Source organism: Diaporthe batatas (assembly GCF_019321695.1).
Source record: "Diaporthe batatas strain CRI 302-4 chromosome Unknown Contig00009, whole genome shotgun sequence".
NCBI lineage: Eukaryota > Fungi > Ascomycota > Sordariomycetes > Diaporthales > Diaporthaceae > Diaporthe > Diaporthe batatas.
In genome coordinates, this window is record NW_025408556.1 from 109,815 (window position 1) to 127,847 (window position 18,033).

Below are 18,033 nucleotides of genomic sequence, written 5' to 3' on the forward strand. Positions count from 1 at the left end.
AATAGCTGCTATTTTATATTAAAATGTATAATAAATATAAACTTTAAAAGGTTTAATTTAACTATTTTAAAGAAAGTTTTTAATTTATTAAATAATATAAAAGAATTTAATTTATTTATTATTATTAAGCTATTTTTTATAGTTTTTGGTAAAATTTAAATAAAAGAGATTTATTTTTAAGCTTTTAATAGTTTAATTTTTATATTAAAAGTAAAATGTTATAATATATATATTTAATAAGGCTAATAAAATATTTAAAGTTCTTTAAAACTTTAAAAACTTAAAAGCTATAATAGTATATAATTACTTTTAATAGTTAATAGACTAAAAGTTTATATATTTACTAAGTATAATACTTATAGGTGTAATAAAAAAGACTTTTAAATTTATAATAATATTTTATTTTTAATTTTTGCAAATTTAGTTAATATTATATAAATAATTTTTAAATATATTATTAGTTAAAATAATAATATTATTTAAGTATACTTTCCTTTTATATTGTTAAAAGATGATTTATTTATTATTAAATATAGGCTAGGTTGTTATAATATTTTATAATTATATATTTAAAAATAAATTATCTTTAAATAGTTATTATAATAAATATTTATTTTAATTTTAAATATAGTTGCTATTAGTAAAAAAGGCTATAATATTAAGTATTATAATATATTTTATATTTATAATTTTGGCAAGAATATTATTTTAGTTTTTTATAAAATAGGCGTTTATAAGGGCCATTTTATTAAGGCCTTAAATATTAATAATTATTTATTTTTTTTAGGTGCTATTTAATATTAACTACTAAATAATAAAAATAAGGAATAAAAAAAAAATAAATTACTTTATTTTTTAATTTTTAGTAATTTAAAATTTTATAAAAATGTTATTTACTACTTTTATATTCTTTAATATTATAAGGTAAATATAATATTTTTAAAATTAGGTTTTACTAGTTATTTTGCAAATAAACTTTAAGTTATTTTTTTTTTAAAATATTTATAAAATTATTATTAATAAATATATTTGCGTTTTTATTAAAAAACTAAGAAAGCTTATATTTATTTTTTGGGTTAAAATTAAAAAAAATATTTGTATTAATAGTTAAATAGATTGAAAAATTGCTTATATAAATAGGTGCCTTTTAAATTAATTTTAAATAATTATAAAAGGCGGTAAAATAGTATTAATATTATTTTATATAAAATAAATGCAATATTATAGGTTTATAAAATAAAAATATTTTATAAATATATTATTAGGAATTATAATTAAATTATTTTATTTATTTTAAATAATAATAAAAATAAGATAAATATTTATAAAAGTGTAAAAGCGCTAATATATTAAAAAGTAAATATAAAATTAAATTTTATATTTTATTTAAGTATAGTTTATATTAAATAAATAGCTAAATTATAAAATAAAGTAAAATAATAATTTTTATAAAGGTAAAAACTTTAGCTTTATAGGGCAGGTTTACTTTTTAATTTTACTAAAATATAAATATAATATAAATTAATATTAATATATAATTTTAAAATAAAATATTAAAGCCTTTAAGTTTTATAATATTTATTTTAAGGAATATATTTATATAAAGGTTATTAATAATAAAACTTTATAAATAAAAAAGTAATTATTATAATTTTATAATTAATATATATACTTAAAAATTATAAAGGTATAATTATATAATTAAAAGTTTTATAAATATTTGTTTTAATTTTATATAAATATAATAAAAATATTTATTTATAAAGTTTAATTTTAGGTAATTTTATAATAGCTATTTTTATTAGCTATAATATAATTACACCTAATATTTTATAAATATTTAATATATTATTATTTAAAAGGTAAATAAAAAATAAAAATAAGTTTAAAAAGAAAATTAAATTTTATATTTAGTTTTAAATTTATTCTTACTAGGAATTTAATAACTTTTATGCCCCTAATAGCATTTATAATAATATTAGGGCTAATTAGTTTTTTATTTATAACTTTCCCACTAACCCATTTAATACGTTTAAAAATATACTATTAAAGTATAAGTTATTTTATAAATTTTATAAAAATAATAGTAATTCTACTATTTCCTTTATATTATAAGTAACCTATTTTTTTATTTTTTAATTAAAGCTATTAAAAATAAAAATATAAATATAATTTATTAATATATTATAATTATTAAAGTATTATTAATAATAATAGTATATTAATAGTAATAAGGTTATAATTTTAAAAACTTAATATTTTAATATTTATATTATTTATTATTTAAAAGCTTTTAAAAGGTAATTAAAAGTTGTAAAGGTGGCTTTTATAAAAATTTTTATTAAAAATCTTTAAAAAGGATTATTAATAGGCAAATATATTAAGCGGCTTTATATAATTAATAAACTTATTATAATATATTTATTAATATTAATTTTACTAATTTTATAAATTTTTCTTTTATTATATTAAACTTATAAAATAAAAATATTAACTTTTAATATAAAGGGTAATTATAAAATATTTAATTATTATTAAAATACTTATTATTATTATTTGTTTTACTATTAGCGCCAAGTTATATATTAATTTAATAATATTTATAATTAATTATATTTAATATTTTATATTTAATTTTATTTAGCTAAATAATTTAAAAATTAAAATTAATTTAAAGGTTAAAATTAAAATAAATATTAAAATTAATTTAAATATTAAATTAAATTAATAATATATAAATAGCTAAATTATAAAAAATTAAAATAGCTATGCCTAAAAGCGCTATTATAATTGCTAATATTAAAATTATATAAGCAAATATTATAAAATATAGAAAATAAATAATTTACTTTTATAAATAAAAATGGGTTATTAAATATAAATAATAAATTAAAAAATAAAAAGTACTATTTAGCTAAATTAGTAATTATATTTTTATAATTATAAATAAAATTAAAAAGTTTATAAGCTTTATATTTTATTAAGTTTAGAAATTTTAAATTTAATTTTAAAGTAAGTAATTTAAAAATAATAATAAGTTAAATAAAAATTTTATATTATAATATTTCACGTTTAAAATAATTATTTAAAAAAGAAAATAATATTTTTTATTAATAATATTTTATAATAAAAGATATTTTATTTTAAAAAGCTATTATATTTAAATAAAACTTTATAAAATAAGCTTTAAGTTTATTATAAATATTTTTAATATTTATTATTTTAAATATAATATAATTATTTTTATTAAAATATAAAAGTGCTATTTTAAAGTATTTTTAAAAATATTATAATTATATTTAATAAATATTATTTATAAAATAAATTTATTTTAAATATTTAAAATGCTTAATAAAATAAAATATATTAAAATATTTTATAATTTTTTATTAAATTAAATATTAAAATTAAAGCCCTTTTATAAATAAAAATATTTAATATTAGCTAAATAAAAATAAATGGCTATTATTTTTATTAATTTATAATAAAATTAAAAATAAATTTATAAAATAAAAAATTTATTATAGCTTAAACTATTATTATTATAAAATTTTAGTTTTAGGCCTATTAATTATTTATTATAGCTTATATAAATAAAATTATAATATTTTAATAATAAGGAGTTATATTAGAATTTTTATTAATAATAAAATATATTAAGGCAAATTTATTATTTATAAAATAAAAGTTATTTTTTTAAATAATATTTTAATAATAAGTAATTAAAAGTAAATTTAAAAAATATTACTAATAAAGATTTTAAAATATAGCAAATTTAATATTTATTAATATATTAATAGTTTATAAATAGTTAATAATAATAAAATATTAAAGAAAAGTGGCAAATTAATAATAAAGGAAGTTGTATTTTATTTAAATATAATTTAAAACCTAGTTAATAGAAGCCTTTACTAAGCCGCCAAAAAATTAAAAAGGCTTTTTTATTTTATTAATTAATTTAATAGCTATTAAATTTTTTTTTTAAAAATTAAATTTTATTTATTAAAAAAAAGTTAAAGTAAATAGGTATATTTAAGATTAATATTATAAATTTTTATAATATAGGCAAATTTTAATAATAGGTAAAAGTAAAGTAATTATTAAGCTTAAAGTTAATAGATTTTTATATTAGTTAATTTTAAAGCTATTTAATAATAGGTATAAATATATTAGTATTATTAATAATAATTTAAAAAGTAAAATTTTATTAAAAAAGGATAATAGCCTAAAATTTAAAGTTTAAAATAAGGCTATTAATATAATAGTGCTTGGCGTTTAATTATTATATTTAAGCCAAGTTGTTAAGAAGTGTAAAGTAAGTAAAGGGGGTATATTTATTTTTTATTTTGTTTAAGTTTTTATTTAATAAGCTAGAGGCTAAGGATTTTTTAAGAATATTCTATAGGGGCTCGTGTACCGTTCTGGTACCGTTTCTTCCTAATAGTCCAGGTGGTGCTAAAAGGGTGACCTGTTGCATGGGGTTCCCCACCTTCCGAGGTGGATGCAAAGCAAGACCTACTCCCCTGAGTGGCTGGAGCTCATTGTTGCTGGGACAACAGTCGGCTACTACAGACAACTGGTCAACACGGTGGAATTCGGCGCCAAACCACAATGCAAGCCCAGCTAGGGACCATTCCATCCCTCATCTTGCACCTTCATTCACAACACCGCTGCGATCATTCGCATGACCACCACCCATCCCTACCGGACCCGGATCTCACACCACACGCCACCTGACTGGCCCCTCGCCGTTGCCTTTTTCACCGCGGCAACGAATGCCACAGTACTCATCGCCGGCTCCTTGGTTTCTCCTCGCAGCCAGTCTCTAGTAAGCAGACATCATGGAGCGTCCGGCCACTCGCGACGGCTCATGCACGCCTGCACCAAGCACTCCGTCTCCGTCCAAACGAGCCTCCACCATCGCCGCAGACAACATGGCGCCCTTTGACCCTGTCTCTTCGGAACGCCTCAACATGCAGATGGCCTCTGAGCACCGGCTCTCGATCAACAGCCTCGGCTCCCCTGGCAAAAAGGGACACTCGCGCGACAGCTCAGTCAGTGATAAGATCAACCAGTTCAACACCCTCGCGTCGCAGAGCAAACATCTTGAGCGCAAGAGCGCCGATGCGGCCCTGAAGCGCGCCGTCCTCGGCCGCGAGGAGGCCGAGGCCGAGGTGCGAAAGTATAGAGATGACATACACAAGTACAAGGATGAGATACGCTCCCTCAAGAAGGAGCTCGAGGAGGGGAGACACAGGGAGAGGAAGGTCGGCGAGAGATTGGAGACGGTCATGGTACGTGACAATTCCCACAGATCCTAGACATGCAGGGTCGCTGATGTACATGACTTACCACAGGAGAACTATGGTCGCACCAAGGAAACACACGCCCACACACAGACCCTATGGGAGAAGGAGATACGGCGGATGCGCAAGGAGACATTCAAGAGCCAGTCCGCCATTGTCGACTTGCAGGAGCAGCTCAATGCCGCCCGCGCGGCCCAAAAGTCGGCAGAGGCATCTCTTGAGAGAGAAAAGGAGCGCAGCTCCGCCCGTGAACAAGAGGCCTTCCAGGCCAGATACCACCAGGTCGGCCTGCAGGAACAGCTCGAAAAGATCCGCACAGAGCTGGACCAGGCCGTCGAGCGTGTCAAACTTGTCGAGCAGGAGCGTGACGCCTTCAAGACCCTGGCAAAAACGGAAGAGGACGTGGCGAGGATCGCCTCCGAGGGCAGGCTTCCGCTGCCGCCGGCTAGCCAGGATGATGAGGATGACGAGTTCGCAAGCCCAAGGAAACCCAGCGACTCCCGTGCCGTGTCGCTTTCACTCGTCGACGTCAAATCTTCGGCGGCTAGCGAGATGGAGATTGAGGAGCTCACGCGCCTCTGGCAGTGGGAGAAGCAGCGAGCCGACCGAGCCGCAGACCAAGTCGAGTATCTCGAGGCCGAATGCAGTCTGCGCGCATGCTCTTGCATGAAGAAGCGGCCACGGTCCAGCATGATGGGCTTGCTGTCTCCAAAGCGGCAGAAGCGAGCTGCCGCCGAGCCCCTGCCCCCTCTGGCCGACCCGTCAGACCGCATGATTCTTAGTGAGAAAGCGACTACTATCCCTCCACCAAGTAAGACATCTGCTCATGCCGTAAAGCAGCCAACAAAGAAGACCAGCCGGAGCGGTGAAGACGGGAGCAGAAGAGCCACCATCTTCCTGCCTGATTTGGGAACCTTTCGCACAGTGAGCATGGAGGAGGCGGACGCTATGGAGAAGGCAGAGGAGCAGGAGAGAGGGACCGCGCCGGGACTGGCCGGTGCAGAGCCGCATGACAAGACTATGGAGGACGCGCCCCCACATGTCGAGCAGAGCACGGTGCCTGAGCGGTACGCGCGCACGCCTTCTGTCGAGCCGCCTTCCTTCGCGATAGTCGGGCAAGAGCGGGCATCACTTGTATCTCTCTTGGATGCACCCCACCACCAGCAACCGCCGTCGCAGTTCAAGCTTCCAGCGATGCCGAACACGTCAGCCGCGCAGCCACTCGGCAAGCCCGAGAGGGCTAGAGAAATGGCCTCGAGCGCTTTCCAACGAACCGAGGCCACCGCGCACGTCGACAATCGCCAAACGCAACTCCGTCGCTTGCCCCTGGGCCCTCAAGACCCGAACGTCGAAATATCTGCGGTTGCGCCCAGCTTCAAGACATCCTATGACTCCCGTCCTCTCACTGCGCAGTCTTTCTATACAACCACGACCACGTCTGTCCCTCTGCGTGAGGAGAATTCGGACCCGAGCATGGCCAAGAAGCTGCTCGCATTGCAAAGGACCCCTTCCCGTGGCAGGGTAGACGACAACGAGGTACCGACCTGGGACGTCAACAACCCCGCCCTGACCCCTACGATGACGAGGGAGCAGGCCTTGGCGAAGATCAGGGAGCGAAGGGGACGGGCTAAGAGCGGTAATGCAGGTACTGCAACGCCGTACAAGGGGATGATCAGGGGCGCCAGGGGCGATAGGAGGGACGTGAGCGCACCTGCCGGCCGGAAGGGACGGATTGGCTCGTGAGGCTCGAGCCGGCTAGGGATGTGAATTGTCCTCCCCCCCCCCGGGGGTGGGTTGGGGGGGGGGGTTGTTATTCACGACAGCAAGACTGCTGGGACCTTGATCCTTGTGTAAAATTATTTATGGCGGGTCCCAACCTGTCTGCCTCGCGGCATCTCCATGGCGTTGAAAGGGCTGGTAACGATCATGAGATACGATTTCTGGTTTTGAACGCGGTCAAAGCGAGGTTTCTGCGAGGGCTTGTTGCTTGATTTATCTATTTTCAGCCCCTCTTCCCGGCGTTGGACTTGTTGGAGGGCAAAAGTATAATTCAATGCTGGTTGATATCTACTTCACCAGCAGAGTCCAAGTATACTAATTGTATAAATGGTGATAAAACTCACCCCAATTCGTAGACAAATAAGTCGGCCCGACGGTCCTGCTATTAACACGTGCTACTTGGATCGACAGCGACCCGCTGTCGTCCCTCACGGAATGAGCTGCCGGCCTCGACTATCCTTTCAAGAAACCCCTCGCCTCGTTCCTCGCGTGCTCGCCGCTCATGGCGTCCAGTTTCACCGCTATAAGCACGCATTCCACGGCGCTCCGGCCGTTCTTGGCAGCCTGTATGCGCAACCTCCACTGGCCGGTGCGCACAACCCAGAAGCCCCTGCTTGGCACGCCTGCGCCCCCGTCCGGCCCCACGGCGCTGCCATCGGCGACTCGCCTGCGTTTCCTCGGGGGGTTCAAGGACAGGCCAGCAAAGCTGGCCGGCGAGTCCATGTTTGCTGGGCCGGCGCTCGACGGCGCCGACATGTTGCCGGCGCCGTCAAGAATCTCGTCTGCAGGGTCGACCATGCTGGGGATGTGGGCGGTGTACCTCTCTCCATCCAGGGTGATGGCCGTCTCAGACTCGAGGACACACTTGACCAGGTCGTCGCTGAGCGGGGTGTTGCCCGGTGTGGCAGGCTGGCTGGACGCGCCGCCGCTCGCCATCAGCAGGCCCAGGGGCTGCGTGGTGGGCGGGAGGTTGAGCTTGGAGGCGATGACCTCGAAGAGCTTGGTGACGCGGGTGCGGACCTCACGGAAGAATTCCAGCCGGGTGCCGCCGGCGGGGCCGTCCTTGTCAAAGTGCAGGCGGGTGCAGTCGCCGCCGATCTCGAGGACCAGCTCCAAGGGCCGCTGGCTGCTGTCGACAAAGGGGCGGGCATAGTTGACCCAGCCGAGGAAGTTGTCCCTCTCCCTGGCGGCGATGTCGACGCGCTCGGGCAGGACGGATATGCCCGACTTGAGGATATCCTCGAGGCGCAGGGCTATCTCGTCCCTGCCACGAGACTGGTTGAAGGTGATGGAGTGGGGGATGAGGCGCTGCTCGACGCCCTTGAAGTTGAAGTAGCGGCAGTCGCGGAGCAGGGCGGCGCGGTGGGCCTCGGAGCGGATGTCGACAGGGTAGCCCCTCAGCAGGTGCAGCAGCTCGGCGAAGGTGTCGGCGCTGCGGTTGGGGACGCTGGGGGGCAGGATGCTGGGGGGCCGGATCAGGCCCTCGCGGTCCAGGCCGGGGAACAGGTCAGCCGAGGGGTTGCTGAAGAAGATGGCGAAGCCGAGGCTGAAGAAGTTTGGCGAGTTGCCGGGCTCGGAGAAGGAGTCGCGGGGGATCTGGAACTCGCGGTGGCCGATGGAGATGAAGATGGACTCCTCGTAGAGCTGGGAGATGAGCTTGGGCAGGGAGTAGAACTGGGCGTCGGCGAACAGGCGCACAAAGTGCGTCCCATCGCGGGGCTGGACGTGGTAGCCCTGCAGGTGGAGGGCGATGTCCTTGAAGGTGGCGGGGTCCCGGTCGATGTAGAGGGTGCGGATGGCGCTGGCTATGTCCTGGCCGGCGTCTTCGGCCTGCTTGATCTGGCAGAGGAAGTATTGGGAGAAGTAGGATGGTGCTGCGCAGGGTCAGTACTTAAGTACTCAGCCCTGGGGAGCACGGCACACCATGAGTGCCCCAGGAATGCCCCGAGACATACATACCGTCGGATGAGAGCGAGGCGCCCGAGAGCTTGTACAGCTCGGAGCCGATCTGGATTGGGAAGACGCGCTCGTGAGGCAGGATGTAGGGGATCTTGGAGATGAGCTGGATGGGGGAGGGGGAGTGGGCCTGGGCCTGGGCCGTGGTGGTGGTGTTGGCGTTGCCCAACGGGGTATTCGTGTTTGATCGTTCACCCGGCATCTTAGAGATATATCCGATGGGCTGGATTCATGGTCGGCTGTTGGGTCATGGCCGTGTGCTACCACATCTTGGGCCCCTGGAAGCAACAGGATCTGGCAAAGACAAGCCTAGGCCTGGGCCGAATGGTGTTGTTTAGTTGTTTTGGGAGAGGCTGGTGAGGGGCTCGTGAGGTGAGAGCAGCGCCGACCCAGGGCCCTGAGTGAGCAACCAGGCCGTATTTTGACTACCTGCCTACCTAAGGTACCTACTAAGTACCTAGGTTAGTTACCTGCCTGGGTACCTAGGTAGGTAGGTACCTAGGTACCTGGGAATGGAGACGGGCGTACAAGACCACATGCAGCGAGCATGCCAAGGCGCTTGGGCCACATCTTAATTCGGCCTCACTCTTATCACCGCTCGGTCCTGGTGCAGTGGTTGCACTATTCCCTATACGTACGAAGACATACAGACCCGGCGTTTAAAAAACATACAATGGCGGTCAGCACCATCCATCCACCTGAGGGCACCTTAGAAATGACACTTTCCATCACTGAACCACCGTTTATCGCCATGGGGCATTTATAAAAGAGCTTCCAGGGTTCTTACCAGCCACCTCGCGTCCGTGAGACACTCCTCTCCACATCATCCAGCAAGGAGGCTTCCATCCCTGGCCTCCCCTAGCCCTTGTCCGCCATCAAGGATGAACCACCACAAGAGTCACCTTTGTAAACGGGCGATCAGGGTCATAAGCTAGGTGAAGCGGCAGAAAATGAGCAGGCTAGACTCCCATCACAACCCGGGCTGTACATCGCAAGGACAATCTCACCTGTGGTCCCTTCCGGAATCCAACGGAAGTCGTACATGAAGTTGAATGGCCGCACGCCGACAGTGCCCCCTTGGGCCAGGTCACCTCGGGAGGCAATGTGGAGCTCCGTCTGCAGCGCGTCCGTGTCGGGGTTGCAGCCGTACGCGACATTGAAGATGGCACGGGGGTCACTGCGGTCCGTCATAAAGATCTTGGTCGTATTGTCCTTGACCTCGTACTCTCCATTGATGCAGGCACGCCGCGGTGGACTCCACGGCAGCGTAATAACCCCGTCCACCAGCGTCAGCTCGTTGGTCGAGTTGCCGGCGGGGCTGACGAAAAGATGCTGGTCACCTTGGCCCCAGTCCCAGATGTTGAGGAAGTGGTTGTGAATATCCGGGAAGGACGAGTTCTGCAGTTGGATCGCAAAGCCTTCTGGAATGTTGTTGGACAGTGGCTCGTCCGGAATGACACACGCAGTGGCGGCCATGGCCGAGGAGAGCACAACGCTCACTGGTAGCAGCATTCTGTGCTGTGGAAGACAGACGGGGTCCTTTTTAAGATCTGCTATGCTTTTTTGAATACCTTCGAGGCCATCAAGGCGTGCCCGAGCCGTGGGCACCTGGGCATTTATGGGGGAGCTTCAGCCCGAAGGATCGCACACGATGCCACCGGGGTGCTATTGCCAAGACCTGATACGAGTCCACGCATCTAATGGATCTGCAGTGAGATGCTAGTCTCAAATCTGGACCTTCTCTTTCGGGTGCAGGGAAGGATTCACCGGCAGCGTCGCAGTGCTATTGTACGCCGATCGCCGCTCAAATCACTGCGACCGGCCCCTTCAATTGACCGTGTTCTATCAATGCTGCTCCGGAACTGGCGCGCCGCTGTTCCTCAGACTTCACGATAATCGCCATTATCTTGCAGGCTTTATTGTCTGCATGCTTCAGCTCTCGGTCTGATGCGGACTAGCACTACGCTGTGTCACGATTGCAATATCGCTTGGGTCAGGGGCTTCCACAAACCTTATGCAGCTTGGCAGGTTACCACGCATGTTGAGGTGGTCCCGGTCAGCACACAGTATACAGAGAGAGTCTTGACAGACCTTGCAGGATCTCAAGACCGGTGAGTGACGGAGCATTCCAAACCGCGAGGGCCACTGACCGTCAGCTTACTGTCGCATTCCCGAGGTTTGGTATTCGCACCCACCTGAAATGTTCCACCAACATGGGGTCCAGAGTGCCCGTCATGGGAAACCTGGACCCAAGTCTACTATCCAAGTTTGTGAGGCGTGTTGGATGGATTTGCCCCCTTCAATTTGGCTCGGATGCAGACCTCATACCTCCTGAGGTAGACGGTTGACGCAATAACAAGGGATTGGGTGTCACAGTCTTCAAATGTTCTTAGCTCTCTCGTTGAACCGCTTTCAGGGGTGGGAAGGGGGGATATTTGATCTCTTCAATGGTCCGAAGCGACAATGAGTTACAGTTGAGACTACGTTTCACAAGGTTCACTTGAGCGAGAGTTCTTGACGGTTGCTTGTATCTGCATGAGAGAGCGGTTGGTGGTTTCGTTTCTGATCCCCATGAATAAAAAACGTATGTGACGCCATCATACAGTGGCAAACGCTCAAGACCCAGCGATTTTTGGTTTCCTTGAAAAAAGAAAAGAGAACGATACCAAAACAGTATATAGAGAATACAGCACGTCTATGGGCACGTGGCCTCAGCTTGGATAGATAAGCTACCTAAGTACTGTAATATAGCAAGATCGCTACTGCTAGTGATTTAGCAATTTGCATGGGGCGGGCATACATGTGATGGCTTGCCAAAGCCTGTCAATCATATAGGATGAGCCAACACAAATTTGCCCAATCTTCCAGCATGGGTCCTGATGCTCACCCAGGACGTGCCAAGTCCCAGTGTTGCGAGCAGAGATGCACTTCGTATTTTATGACTCTGTTTTGATAGGATGTGAACGCGGGCTTTCAAATCTTTCGACTGCTTTATCGGCTTTCTAGTCAGCGGCACTATTCAAATACCAAGTTTTAATCAAATTATACTACTATATAAGAGCATTACTCATCAAGACGGTACCCCTTAGCCTTATCTGTGCGTCGTAAGGCTGTGGATCTATAGTTAGTTACGTAAGCAAGCCCTACAGGCAGCTAAAACCACGCTTCTATAGGCGCCCTTTAATAGCTAATTCTTCTAATTAATAACCTAACTATCTATACCTTTAGACTTTAAATTCCTTATAAATTCTAGTATTTTAATATATAGGTATAAAGTAAGATATATAAAAATAATTATTTTTATTAAAAAACCTTATTTTACCCTTATATTTAATAAAAATAATTATAATTAACCTTAGTGTTATTAAATATACTTTTAAGTAATTATTAGTTTAATTATTATTTAATTTAAAATAAATATTTATACTTTAATTATATAAAACTAAATTACTTTTAATAATAATAATAATTATAGAAAGAGAACTTTATTTATTAAATTAAATAGTAATAATATTTATTTATTAATAATTATTATTTATAAGTAAATAGTTCTTAAATTAGTTAAAAGTCTTAATAGTAAGTATTATACTTTTCTTTTATATTATTATTATTAATATAATTAATTTATAATTAAATTAAAAATATATTAATAAGTATTAGTTTTATTATTTTATATTAATTTTTTATTTTTAATTAATTTTTTATTTAATACTTTATAATATTTAATAAAGTTAATTTATTAATAAACCTTTTTTAAAAGTACTTATTAATTATAAGTTTTTATTAATAAATTTATAATTAAAAGAGTATTTTAAAAGTTTATTAATTAATATATTAAGTTTATAAACTTTTAATACTTTATATATTTATTTTTATAATTTAATAAGAATTATAAATAATAACTTAAAGAGATTAAATAAAAATATAATATTAAACTTAAAATTATTAAAATAGTCTATATTATTTAAAATAATTATATTAATTAGAGACTTAATTTAATTATTATATATTTTAATAAAATATAGGTTTTACTATATTAATAAAATAAATAAAATTATTATTTTAATAAATTTATATTTTTAATAATAACCTTTTAATAATTTTAAACCTTTAAAATTAATATAAAGATAATATAATTAACCTTTAATATTAATTATATAACTCTTTATAAAGGCCTATTATACTAATAAAAATCTATTTATAAAAGTTTTTTATAATAATTTTATTTAATAAATTTAACTTTTTAAAGTTTTTAATATAAAAGATTTCTTTTAAAAGACCTTTAACTTAATATTATAAATACTTTTATTTTTAATAAACTTAAAAAATATAAGTTTAATTCTATATTTTATAATCTTTTATAAATTATAACTAAATAAAATCTTTATAAAATTATTAAATAATTTTAATAATTTTATTAAATAAATACTTATTAATAAATTAAATTAGCTTATTTTTATAAAAATAATTATATAAATCTTAAATTAATATAATATTCTTTATTTTTAAGTTATATTCTTTTTAACTCTTTTACTTTATAAAAATAAGTTATATATTAACTTTATTTAATATTTTTAAAATACTTTTTAAACTTTTACTTTTATAGTAGTAATTTATAATAATTTATATTATTTTATTTAAAAGATTTTTATTAATTAATTAAATATTTATATTAAAATTATTAATAAATTATTTTAATTAATAATTATAATAATTATAAAGGAACTTATTAAATATATTAAGATTTATATTAATAAAATAATTAAATAAAAATTTTTATTATTTTTAAAATAATAGTCTAACTTTATAATATAACTATCCTCTTTTATTATATAAAGGTTAATTAAAGTATTATTAAAAAGTTAGAAGTTATATAATTTAAATTAATTAATATTATATTAATATAATTAATAATCTTTAATTTATAAATTAATAAATAAATTATTTACTTTATTTTTAAAACTTAATTTATAATATATAAATAATAAATATTAATTTTTATATTATTATAGTTTAAAAAATAATACTTACTTTAATTATAATAAATAAAGCTATTAAATAAAGAATTATAAAGTTAAATTTACTTTCTTTAAGAATATTTATAATCTATTAATTAATTAAAATATTACTTTTAAGGAAATTCTTTATAATAATAAATAATTTAGTTTATTTAATTAATTATATAATATAATTATAAATTAATATAATAAAATAATTAATTAAAGTTATTTTAAAGTAAATTTTTAAAAGAATATTTAAGTTTATTTTATTAAAAATAACTTTAAGTAAAAAAGAAATATTATAACCCTACTTTCTATATAAAAATAATAATAAAATTAAAAACTTTTTAAAAGGAATTTTTAATAATATTTATTTAAAAATTAAGACTATTAAAGTATCTTTTATATAAAAGTAGGTATTAATAATCTTCTATTCCCTTTTATAATAAACTACTTTATAAAGGTATAAAAATACCTTATAATTTTTAATATTTAATTTATTAATAATTATAACTTTTATACTTTTTTAATTATAGCTTTTAAACCTATTACTACTTTAAATCTCTAATAATAAGGTTTAAACTATATTTTTTATAAACTTTATATAAATAAATAATATTAATAATATTAACCTTTTAATTATAAAGAATATTCTTATTATTATAAAATTTATTATAATTAATAAACTTTTAAGGAATTTTATAATTTTTATAAAATAATCCCTAATAATATATTTTTAAATAAACTTACTTTTAAAAATAATCTTTTATTAATAAATAATATATTATATATAAAATAAAACCCTTTATTTATTTATTTATTTTAATTAACTTAAATTAATATCTTTAAAATATATAAGTTAAAACTTTTAATTATAAAAACTATATTTTAAATATTAAAACTTTTCTTTCTACTCTTAAAATAGTATTTAAATACTCTTATAAATAACCCTTAAGTTATTATTTATATTAAAAATATACCTTAAAGTTCCTTAACTTATTAAATAAAAATAATATTATATAAATATTTTATTAAAAACTATTTATTATATTAATATAAATAATTATAAACTTTTTTATTTTCCTTTTAAATAATTTAGTTTTTATAAAAGTAAACTATATATAATTTTATTAAAATTTATAAAGGTATATTTATTTATAAAAATAAAAGTTTTTAATTTTTATTTTTATTTTATATTTAAAAGTTTATAATTATATATAAAAAAGAAGTTTAACTTAAATAAACTATTTAATACTTTTATTATAATTATTATTAATTAAATAATTATATTAAAAGTATATATATTTTATATTTAATATTATAAATTAAATTTAATATATAATAAATTATAAATAATATATTTTTATAAACTTAAAAATAATTTTTAATATATTTAATTAAACTTTAAAATTATAAAAAACTACTTTTATTATATTATTTAATTTATATAAATAGTTAATAATATTATTTAACCTTTATAATACCCTAATTATATTTTAAAAGTTTATTAAACAAGTTTTTATAAACTTTATAAGTTTATATATAATTTAATAAATAATATTATTATTTAAATAAATATTATAAAGTAACTTTATAAATATATATTAATTATATTTACTTAATTAATAATTTATAACTTTATTTTAAATATATTTAAAATTAGTTTATTTATTAAGTAAAAGTTTTTCTTAACTTTTTTATTTTAAAAGATAATATTACTATTAATTTAATAAAAATTACTATTATTTATAACTATTTTATATTAATAATTATAATTAAAGTTTATAACTTTATTAATATTATTAAATACCTTTATAATTTAATAAATAACTACTTTAAATAAATTAATACTCTTATAAATTATATTAATAGCTTTAAAGGTTAAGTTATTATATTTTTAAAAGAAATATAAAAGTAATAATATAAAATTAAAAATATTATTATTAACCTTTTAATTATAAAAACTTTTAATTAATAGTTACTTTTATAATTAAGTTTAATATAAATAAATATTATATTAATATTACTTTTTATAACTTTATTTTATAATTAAAAATTTATTTTATATTTAATTTTATACTTTTAAAAGGTTTATTAATATATAAGTATAATATTTTATTTAAAAATAAAAATTATTTAAAATTCTATTAGCTTTTAATATTAATTTTATTAAATTTAAAGTATTAAAATTATAATTTTAATAAATTATAAATTCTTAAAATTATTAATATTAAAATAAACTAACTCTTTTAAATTATATATTTTAAATATTATAAAATATTATAAAATTTATATTATATATTATATTAAAAGACTAATATTTTTATAAATTATTTATTTTATTTACTTAAAAATATAATCTTTAAAATATTACTTTTACTTTTAAATAAAAAAGAAAAAAACTTATTAAAATAAATCTATAAATTATATTAACTTAATAAAATAAATTTATAAATAGTTTATAAATATTTTTATAAAGAAGTTAATTTTTAAAGTTATTTAACTTAAATAAATAAAAAGTACTTTATTTTTTAAATAATTATTTATATAAAATCTAGCTCTATTAATACTTTTAAAGAACCTTTTATAAAATAAAAGCTACCCTTTTAATAACTTTTTCTTTTTAATCTTTAAGTTTAATAACTTATTAATAATTATTAAGAAACTTTATTTTAATTATAATTATACTATAATTAAAAGTATTTTTATAAAATATTTAAAAGTATTAATATTTAAAAATTACCTTTATTATATAATAAATAATTATAAAATATAAAAGTATTAATTAATAAAATCTTTCTATTTAATATTTTTAACTTTAATTTAATTATACTATTAATACTTTTAATTTATTAAATAATTAACTTTATATTTATAAATAAAGTTTCTATTTTTATAATAATTAAATATATTATTAATTAAATTAAAACTAAAGTTATATTTAATATAATTTATAAAGCTATACTTATATTAATAAAAGAATTATTAATATTTTAAAGCTTTAAAAATAAATTTTAAATAATATAAATTATTTTATAAATAAAATTACTATAAATTAATATTATTATTATAATTTTTATTTATATTTAATTATATTTAATAAATTAAAAAAATAATAAAATTAAAAATAAATAATAACTTAAAAAAGTAATCCTTTATAAATAACTAATTAACTTTAATTATAATATTTAAATTTTAATTTAATAAATAATTATATTATATAATTATATATTAAAGTTTTATAATTATAACCTTTATTTTTTCTTTAAAATAATACCTTTTTAATTTATAAACTATATATTATTTATATAAAAGAATTTATAAAATAAAAAAGTTTTATAAAATAATTAATAATTAATTATAAAGTATTAATTATAAGGAATTATATAATTAAACTTAAAATATTAAGAAATTAAATTTATACTTTTTTAAAAATAAAACCTTTTATATTTTACTTTAAATAATTAAATATTATAAATATATTAATAAATATATAAATATAAATCCTTTTATAATAATTTATAAATAATTATTATTTATTATATTAATAATATTTATATTTTTAAAGTTTTAATAAAAATTTTTTAAAATAAATATAATAATATAAACTTCTTTTAATATATATTAATAATAAATATTTTATAAAAGTTTATAATATATTAATAAAATAATACTTAAAAAATAAAAATAAATTATTAAATTAATATAATTAAAAGTAAATTAAATAACTATTTTAATTAATAAGTTTTATTAATTATTATTAATTATTATTACCTATTTATTAATATTTTATTAATTATATAAAACTTTTAAATTTAAATAATTTAATTAAATTTAATAATTAAGTTTTAAATTAAAATAAAAGTAATTTAAAAATAAAAAAATTACCTAAATTAAAATTTAAACTTAAAACTTTTATTATAATAAAATTAAATCTTTATTAAAATATAAATATTTTATATTTTTTATTTTAATAACCTTTTAAATTAATT

The 18,033-nt window shown here is 30.1% G+C and overlaps 3 protein-coding genes across 3 annotated transcripts; 1 reads left to right on the top strand and 2 right to left on the bottom strand.

Moving 5' to 3' along the window:
* Positions 1-4,841: 4,841 nt before the first annotated feature.
* On the top strand, positions 4,842-7,049 carry KVR01_007831 (uncharacterized protein; the record flags this gene model as incomplete). Its single annotated transcript, XM_044788346.1, has 2 exons — positions 4,842-5,294; positions 5,358-7,049. 2 exons carry the CDS (start codon positions 4,842-4,844, stop codon positions 7,047-7,049), a joined length of 2,145 nt encoding a protein of 714 aa, XP_044642809.1.
* Positions 7,050-7,538: 489 nt separating this feature from the next.
* On the bottom strand, positions 7,539-9,243 carry KVR01_008086 (uncharacterized protein; the record flags this gene model as incomplete). Its single annotated transcript, XM_044789701.1, has 2 exons — positions 7,539-8,959; positions 9,045-9,243. 2 exons carry the CDS (start codon positions 9,241-9,243, stop codon positions 7,539-7,541), a joined length of 1,620 nt encoding a protein of 539 aa, XP_044643064.1.
* A 201-nt stretch (positions 9,244-9,444) lies between these two features.
* On the bottom strand, positions 9,445-10,873 carry KVR01_007932 (uncharacterized protein). The gene is made up of 2 exons (XM_044789679.1): positions 10,049-10,873; positions 9,445-9,972 (listed from the first exon to the last, which is right to left on the bottom strand). Exons 1-2 carry the CDS (start codon positions 10,551-10,553, stop codon positions 9,917-9,919), a joined length of 561 nt encoding a protein of 186 aa, XP_044642910.1. The 5' UTR covers positions 10,554-10,873; the 3' UTR covers positions 9,445-9,916.
* Positions 10,874-18,033: the final 7,160 nt, after the last annotated feature.

Bases quoted from the DNA above. Each gene is read 5' to 3' on its own strand.
- KVR01_007932 (XM_044789679.1), bottom strand. From the start codon at position 10,553: ATGCTGCTACCAGTGAGCGTTGTGCTCTCCTCGGCCATGGCCGCCACT. The intron at 9,973-10,048 runs GTGAGATTGTCC...CGCTTCACCTAG, and splicing joins GATTCCGGAAGGGACCACAG to CTTATGACCCTGATCGCCCG.